This window comes from Danio rerio, chromosome 7 (assembly GCF_052040795.2).
Source record: "Danio rerio strain M-AB ecotype USA chromosome 7, GRCz13ab, whole genome shotgun sequence".
Taxonomy (NCBI): Eukaryota; Metazoa; Chordata; class Actinopteri; order Cypriniformes; family Danionidae; genus Danio; species Danio rerio.
In genome coordinates, this window is record NC_141027.1 from 13,000,310 (window position 1) to 13,009,506 (window position 9,197).

General features: G+C 40.8%; 1 protein-coding gene and 1 long non-coding RNA gene across 3 annotated transcripts in view; both read left to right on the forward strand.

Annotated features, from left to right (window-relative positions):
* Nucleotides 1-3,117, forward strand: part of slc25a22b (solute carrier family 25 member 22b) — a 27,718-nt gene extending 24,601 nt beyond the window's left edge. The window contains exons 8-11 of one of the 2 annotated variants that reach the window (XM_087260606.1): nucleotides 1,205-1,364; nucleotides 1,447-1,601; nucleotides 2,041-2,116; nucleotides 2,229-3,117. In XM_087260606.1, coding sequence (XP_087116732.1) covers nucleotides 1,205-1,364; nucleotides 1,447-1,601; nucleotides 2,041-2,116; nucleotides 2,229-2,382 — 545 coding nt within the window. In that variant the 3' untranslated portion in view covers nucleotides 2,383-3,117. Of the gene's footprint in view, nucleotides 1-204; nucleotides 1,365-1,446; nucleotides 1,602-2,040; nucleotides 2,117-2,228 lie in introns of both variants that reach the window. The other variant, XM_087260607.1, reaches the window with a different exon arrangement.
* The window catches only part of LOC148679675 (uncharacterized), a 162,273-nt gene extending 158,088 nt beyond the window's left edge, over nucleotides 1-4,185 (forward strand). Inside the window, exon 3 of the long non-coding RNA XR_015944704.1 lies at nucleotides 3,103-4,185. This is a non-coding gene — a long non-coding RNA (uncharacterized LOC148679675). The remainder of the gene's footprint in view (nucleotides 1-3,102) is intronic.
* Nucleotides 4,186-9,197: the final 5,012 nt, after the last annotated feature.

Here is a 9,197-nt window from a genome sequence, read left to right on the forward strand (position 1 = left end):
AGAGGAAAAAAAAGCATCTTACTTTCAGAGAGTCACAGATCACAGCAGCGTCAATTAATAAGGCAGAAAAAAAAACAATAGGCTGCTAAGCCTTTTATGGGCCGATCAGATCATAAGACGATGATCAGCCCGGCCCAAAAAGTACGTCGGCCCACCAGGAAAGTGCCCGGTCTGCCAGATGGCCAGTCCGCCCCTGCATATAAGCTGAGGTCAGGGAATGAAAGTCGTTGTGCACCTACTTAGTGTAACTTTTGCATTGCATTGAGGATAACAGAACTCTGTGAATCGAATTATTTATTTGTATCCAATAAATTGTTACGATTTTTGACATTGAAGTAAAAACTCTCCTGACCTTTTTAATTGAACACGCATGGAATTGATTCAGTATTCCAACAGTTTCCTGTATACATCTGTTTGCCCCTGTGTTGACAGCATCCTACATCACATTACTCCGGGGTTAAACCTCAAAGAACATCCTGGGATTTTAAATGACCAAAGAGAGTCAGGACCTCAATATATTGTCTCACCTAAAAGATGGCGCTCAATGAGCAGAACAGAGTCCCCCATCAATAAACTGGGGCATTAGGACCCACATAGACTGCAGGTCTCACTAGCACCACTTCCAGCAGCAATCTTTTCCATGTGGTCTCCCATCCATATTCGGACCGGGCGCAGCCTTGCTTAGCTTCAGTGGATGACCATAAGAGAGTTGCATAGAGCTAGCTGTAAAAAGTTCATAATAAAATGAAAAACATATTTTTAATTAAATTAAAAAATACTCTATTAGTTAATAAAAAAAGCTATGCTTTCTAGTAATTTTTAAATGTTAATAAACTAACAAATTACCCATAGCAACTAATTTTCCTCCAGCCCACTAGCCTCAATCAAGTTTGACTTTGGCCCTTCATAAAAAGTTTGAGAACCACTGATGTGTCTGCATGTGTGCTATCAGCGAAAAACCGGAACAGGTGTGTGTGTGTGAGGTGCATGACAGGGTTTGTAGTCCCAATGAATGTGAATGATTTTCAGCGATCTACAAGCCAATCTACAAGAAATGTGCTGAAAACAAATGTTCTCTCTGTTAAACAGAACTTGTAGAACAAAATAAACAATATTTTAGTAATAGTAATAATTCAGAAGTGCTAATAAATCTGACTTCAACTGTATGTACTGCAGAATTTCTCAACTTAAATATCTCTGACAGAGGCCCAGAGGAAGATGATTGGTCCGGATGCTGTAAGGGGCCGGGCCAAAGACCGCACTGTTCATTTGAAGTCTCCCTCAGCTCTCCAGCTCTCCAGAAATCTGCTGAAGCACAAAGGCATCGCTGGTCTCTATACGGGACTGGGGGCCACTCTATTACGGTACTCAAACTGTGGGATGCTTTCAGCCAGGGTAGGCTTTGTTTGCATTCTTTGTCTCTTATTGGTGTTTTCCCTCCCTCAGGGATGTGCCCTTTTCTATCATCTACTTCCCACTGTTTGCTAACCTGAATAGTCTGGGCAGAAGAAATGCTGATGGTTCGGCTCCATTTTACATCTCTTTCCTGTCCGGCTGTTTTGCAGGCTGCGCCGCAGCGGTTGCGGTCAATCCTGTGGATGGTAAGATGGTCAATGTTTTGCATTTGACGAGATTGCCAGTAATGTTTAACATTTTGTGGGTCATTCATTCATAAATGTTTCTTCAGCTTAATCCCTTTATTAATCAGGGTTTGCCACAGCGGAATGAACCACCAACTTATCCAGCATATGTTTTACACAGCAGATGCCCTTCCCAGTTTCCCAGTGGTGCGTTGTGGCTGGAGGGGCATTCGCTTTGTAAAACATATGCTGGATAAGTTGGCGGTTCATTCCGCTGTGGCAACCCCAGATTAATAAAGGGTCTAAGCCTTAAAGAAAATGAATGAATGGATGAATGAACTTACTCATATAAAAGGGTGTAAAGCTCTTTAGGCCACTGTAGATTTCATATAATATGGGACATTTTGTGAAAGCAGACTAATTGTATGACTGCTTGTGTGTATGTGTGTGTGTGCTGCAGTGATAAAGACTAGGCTTCAGTCTTTGTCCCGAGGACATCATGAGGACACTTACAGTGGAGTCAGAGACTGTATCAGGTAAACTGACACACACACACACACACACACACACACACACACAAACACACACACTTTACTGTTTAGTTTCTTCTGTACATGTACTGACCGTCTCTCTTCATCTTCCCGATAGTAAGATTCTCCGTCACGAGGGTCCGTCTGCTTTCCTAAAGGGGTCTTACTGTCGTGCACTGGTCATCGCGCCGCTGTTTGGCATCGTACAGGTGGTTTATTTCCTCGGAGTTGGTGAATTTGTTCTCAGCCTCCTGCACGGACAAATACACTGAATCTTTACTATGGATGGAGGTGCTGATCTTAGAACAGCTACTTGTATATGAAAGGATAGTTCACCCTAAAATGAAAATTTACTCATTATTTACTAACCCTCACGAAGTTCCAAAGTTTCTTTCTTCTGCTGAAAAAAAAGAAAGAAGATATTCAGAAGAATGCTGAATATCTGTAACTATTAACTTCCTTAGAGGGAAAAACAAATGGAAGTGAGTGGTTTCCAAATATATGTTTTGAACAAGTGGAGGATGAGTAAATTATGACAGAAGAACTATAAAATGAAATAAAAAAAACTAAATAAACATGAATATAAACAGAACTATCCCTTTAAAATGCAGCAGTAATAACCAAATGTAAAAAAAAAAAAAACATTGAAAAGAACTACATTGAAAATCAAGTTCTATAGTCGGCACAATCGACTGAGGGATAGTTCACTCAAAAAGTAATTTTGGCCACATTACAGAACAGCGTTCAGTCTTTGCACAAAATGCAAACCTGTAATGCATTATAATATGTGGATTAAAAAAGTCCAGAGACCAGTCCAGTGTCCAGAAAGTATTTATAGTGCTTTACTTTTTACACATTTGTTTGTTATAGCCTTATTCCAAAATAGATTTTTAACCTTCTTGTTAGAGCAACTGACTCCCATGCGGAAGGTCGCCTGTTCGATACCAGCTCGGAGCGGGTTGTGTAGCGTAGCACCGGTGGCACCGGTGTAGCGGTATTTGGCTAATATACGAACCGGTAGCACCGGTGTAGCGGTATTTGGCTAATAAAGTGGGTTGGGCGCCAGGGGTTGAAAGACCCCACTACAGTTTCTTAAATAATTCAATTAAATGAAAATTTAAGTTTCAACAGATGCATGATTTAATAAAACCAAATCAGATATTCAATCATACAACAGATCAATGAATTAATAAAGAAGAAAACGAAAAGAACAAACTTTAACTTCAACAAATTGTAAGTAAATCCATAAACCAAACAAACTTAAATTTCCAGGCCCAGGCACAATACCTTTTAATTACCTTTTACAAACAAAACCATCAACGGGTGATACATCAACCAACCATAAAGAAATAAATCAAATAAACCACTTCTAAATATACAACAATCAATATTAATCAAATTCCCACAAACATAATATTTCAAGTTCAAATCAAATCAATCACACATTCAAGAACTTATAGAACTCAGTTGTACACTTTACACATAGTAGATATTCCATTTGTGCACACTGAATCAATTGCACATTCAATGCACTTGAAATGTCTCTTAGTTCGAATACGCTAAAGTAGATTTTCCATTTGTGCACGTTGAAGCAATCACGAACTCAATGCACTCTGAAATGTCTCTCAGTTCGTATACGCTAAAGTAGATTTTCCATTTGTGCACGGTGAAGTAAACGGTTAATTAATGCACTCTGAAATGTCTCTCAGTTCGTATACGCTAAAGTAGATTTTCCATTTGTGCACGCTGAAGTAAACGGGTAATCAATGCACTTGAAATGTCCCTCAATTCGTATACGCTAAAGTAGATTTTCCATTTGTGCACGTTGAAGCAATCGTGAACGCAATGCACATTCATATGGTTACTCTACCATCTCATTAAATCTTTTGGACATACATACACATATACAAGTTAACCAAAACAATATAAATCAAAGAAGAAACATTTGCTTACCCGATCACCCGTCGATGCTACTGGGCCCAGAAAACTGCAACACAAATCCCGATCACGATAGTGATCAAACATTCAAACAAAAGAAAGAAAAAAACCCAAAACAAATAGGCAACTCGAGCGCCAAAAAACAAAAATAAACCCGCGCCTCACTCCACAAACAAACCCGAGCGCATAATACGTTCACCATGCATCGCAAATACAACCTCCGCCAAAATCATAAACTCTTCCATTCATAAATGTTGCCGCTTCAACGTCCGCATCAAAAACATACTCGCACTTTCGATGCCGTGACCAACTTCAAAGAACACTGCCACTACCTTAGAGCAAGACCACGCAGCATGAAAACACATATTGAGCTACAAAAACGGACTCAAAGCAACAATTATGCAGCGCGCTCTCTACGCACACACACACACAGTCAGCATGACCTCTCAGTGACCCGGAATCACCTGCATGCTGACTGCGTGACAAGGAATGAATGAGAGAGAGAGCGAGAAACCCATCCAAGGCGCTCTAAATAACGTTGCATCAGCTGACAGCAGTAACCCAATCAGACGTCACTCATACAATAATAAGGAAAATTCTAATGACGATCGTCACACTCTCCCCCCCATGGAAAAAGATCAGTCAAACTTAAAGAGGTTGTGATCTATAAGTTACTTACAAGAAATCTTTAGGGGTTTTTTAAGACCTAAAAATTATGCAGCAATAAAAAGACACTCAACAGCTTTCCATACCAATAACTCTACTCACCAAATAATCTGATCTATAATTATGGAAATCAGTTAAGTGATTACTGGATCTCAGGACTATTCAAATCCGAGAAATTCCTCATCTTCTGACTCTTCGACAAAAATTTTCAGGACCCTTTCTCTCTCTCTACGATCTAATTCCCCTGCGGAGGGGAATGCAGGTTTTAAATTGCATACATGAACTGTACGTAAATCTTCCCCATTATCCTCCCGAACAATCCGGTAGTTCACCGGACCAAGCTTTTCCACAATTCGATAAGGCCCAATCCATCTAGCTGCGAATTTAGCTGCAAATGCTTGAGAAGCCTTAGAAAGAGGATGTGCTCTCATCCAAACTCTATCATTTCTTGTGAAATGCACATCTCTTCGTCTCGCATCATACAAACGCTTCTGTTTTTCCTTAGCCCTACGCACATTTCATTTTACCACTTCCTGCAAGTCTTTAAGAACCCTAAGACCAGTCTGGTGAGGCTCTAACACAAGTTCAAAAGGTCCTCTCAGATTTCTGTGCAATAACAACTCTGCTGGGGAGTATCCAGTACTCTCCTGAACAGCAGAGTTGATGGCATATCTCAACTCTGGTAAGTAATGATCCCACCGATTATGCTCACCAAACACATAAGAGGAGATCATGACTTTAATTACCTGATTCACACGTTCCGTAAAATTAGTTTGGGGATGATATGCTGTTGTTAATTTTTGTACCACTCCCCATCTGCTACACAGACCCTTCAAAATCTCAGATGTAAATTGAGGTCCCCTGTCAGATAGTAGGAACTTTGGAACACCCCATCGAGTCAGTACTTCCTTCCTAAGTGTCTGGGCAATCACTCCAGCAGTAGCTTTGCGAAGAGGAAACATCTCAACCCAGTGACTGTAATAGTCCACAACAACTAACAATTGAGTGTTACCCAGGGTACTACGAGGCAGTGGCCCCATAAGGTCCACACCAAGCATTTCCCAAGGCTCCTTCACTTCAGTTTGCTGAAGTTTTCCAGCAGGCTTACGACACTCTGGTTTATTCTGCTGACAACTAGTACAGTTCTTCACAAAGTCAGATACATCTCTCCACATATTAGGCCAAAAGGCAACTTGCATTAACCTTTTTTGAGTTTTATAACGCCCAAAATGACCACTCAATGGATTGGAGTGATATGCCTCCAACAAAATTTCTCTGAGAGTCTGTGGAACATAAATCTGAAAATGAGTTCCCTTTGTAGGATTAGACACCTTCCTATAGACCTTATCCTCTAAAATGACAAACTCAGAGCCAGATCCCTCATCACTCTGCTTTCCTTCTGCTAAGCTCTGATATATCCTTTGGATTTCTACATCTTGTTGCTGTGCAATCCAGATATCCTCATCACAAAGAGGAAATAGTGACACCATACTCTCTGTACTTTGCTTAGGAACATAGGAAGCTACCATTGGAAAAGAATCAGGAACGTCAATCCGAGACAAAGCGTCTGGGGCGCTATTAAGCTTCCCCTTACGATACTCCAGAATAAACTCAAACTCCTGTAGTCTCAAAGCCCAGCGAATCAGTCGGGAATTTGTTTTTGTAGTGTTGAACACCCAAAGAAGAGAGGCATGATCAGTGACTACAATGAAGGATTTTCCCTCCAAATAATGCCGCCACCGTTCTACAGCCCAAACCACTGCTAAACACTCCCGCTCAGTTGTAGAATAGTTTTTCTCTGCTGATGTCAGAGTACGGCTAGCATACGCCAACACCTCCTCAGATGCACCAAAAGTGGAGGGTCGTTGAGCAAGAACAGCACCCAAGCCAGTTTAACTGGCATCAGTATAAACTACAAATGTATGGGCATGATTTGGGTGTCCAAGTACAGGTGGTGAGGAAAGATGCCTTTTGAGGCAGTCAAACGCTACCTGGCACTCAGCTGTCCACTGAAAACGAACTCCTTTCTTCTTTAGAGCATTAAGTGGTTCGGCAATATCTGAAAAATTTTGAACGTACCTATGGTACCACCCACTCATTCCCAGAAACCGTTGGAGTTCCTTTAAATTTGTTGGGACTGGAAAATTCTGAATAGCTTCTGTTTTAGCAGGGTCTGCCTTTACACCATCAGTAGTCACAATATGGCCAAGAAACTTGATCTCTGTTAAACAGAAATGACATTTTGGAAGTTTGAGAGTTAGTCCTGCTCTCTGCAAACATCTCAAAACTTTCTGGAGGTCTAGGACATGTTGGTGAAAGTTAGCCGAATAGACAACTATGTCATCTAGATACACTAAACAACACTGCCCCAGATAGTCAGCCAAGACTCTATTCATAAGCCTTTGAAATGTGGCCGGTGCATTTTTCAGGCCAAAAGGTAACACCTTAAACTCATATAGGCCAAAAGGTGAGACAAAAGCGGTCTTGGCCATACTATCTGGATGCATGGACACCTGCCAATATCCACTATTTAAATCCAGAGTACTAAATATCCCTGACCCAGAAAGGGACTCCAAGATCTCATTCACTGTGGGAAGAGGAAATGCGTCGCTTTCACCGACTGCATTCAGTTTACGATAATCAACACAAAATCTCTGCCCTCCATCTTTTTTAGGAACTAACACAATAGGAGATGCCCAGGGTGAATGAGATGGCTGGATGATATCTTGATTGAGCATATCATCAATTTGTTCCTTTACAATCTCCTTTTTGTGTATGGGTAGCCTGTATGGTTTTTGAGCTACAACAACATCTGTTGAAACCGCAATCTTATGCTGGACAAGATGGGTTCTACCCAAATTAGGAGTACAAACATCAGGATGGTCATACAAAAGAGTAAACAGAACATGAGACTCACGTTCTGAAAGATTGCTCTCCTTGATTTTACTTTGCAAAAGCTCCATCAATACAGAACCAGACTCTCCCACATCACTCTTATCCACACATTCGTTTGCTGTACATACAAACTGAACAGGAGGTATAGCAGAATACAAAGAAGCAGATGGATTATAGTTACCAGGTGGTTTACAACACTTCCAAGAGTCCCCTGGTGTAATAGGCGGTTGGAAAGGGAAAACCCGACCTTGTGGATCATCTGAAAAACTGTACAGTTGATCTTTAATGTTCAGTTGCAACCCAGTCAGTGCGATAAAATCTAAACCCAAAACCATTGAATACACAAGGTTCTGAGCTGGCAGAACTACAGTTGGAACTTGGAAATGCAAATCCTGCAAATAGAAGTCCAGTACTTTTTGGCCAAGAGGAACAGTAGCATCGCCATTAGCTGGATAAAGTGGTCCCTCATGCCATACATCTAGTTGCTCATTGGGTTCTTTTATCTTATTCCATAAATCGACGTTGAGCAATGTATAAGTAGCTCCTGTATCAACAAGTGCTTTACCACTACAGTTCCGAACCATCATGGGGATAACCAACTGACGAAGAATTTTAATACCATCTCTCTTATCCAGCTTCCTACCAGATGACACATCTTTTTTTACAAAGCGCTGAGTATCATAAGCAGACAGCATACCTCGTTGCTGATTTTGAGGTTGGAACTCTTTAGTTCCTTGAAATTGTCCACCAGTTTGCTTTCCACTCAGGACAGCCTTAAACTTGGAACAAGAACCTGGGGAATGATTTTCATGACATCGCCAACAAAGCAAACTAGTCAAACTTTGTTCTGGAGGTAAGTTTGATTTTACTTCTACCCCTTTTGATTTTTTAGACAAATGCTGGTCAAGAAAAGAACTCTTAGGTAACTGTAACTGATTGTACTTTATTTGATGATCATAATCTCTCTCTAATTGTGTTCCTAATCTCACCAGTTCCTCTACAGTCTGTGCACGGCCACGAAGTTGACTAGCATAACAAGGATTCATTGCTTTTAAAAGAGCTTTCAAAACTTCAGTATCAGTAGCTTCTTTTTTCCAGCGTTTAAATAAAGCTTGAAATGAAAAAGCAAAGTCTCGAACACTTTCATTTGTCCCTTGCAGTCGATTACGCACTTTTTCTTCGAGCACATCCTGATAATCCTCTGGGAGGAAAACCGCTAAAAAAGCCTTCTGAAAACTTTCCCAAGAATTAATTTTAAATCTTACTGTCTCCCACCAATCTCGGGCTGAGGCATGCAGAACACTACGCATGGTGGCAAGTATCTCACTGTTTGACATTGGTCTTAGAGCTAAGAAGTCATTACATCTCTCCAAATAAATAACAGGATCAGACTCATCATTTACTCCTCCAAATGTAGGAAATACCATTTTAATAGGCGGAATACGCCCACAAGCCAAATTTGAAAGAGCAGGTTGACTAATGGACTCACTAGAGTCTACATGTGAAGATGTATTTGAACATACCTGAGACCCAGAAACATGAACCTTTTCATCTACTTTGGTGTCAAGTGAGATCCTCTGCTGCATAA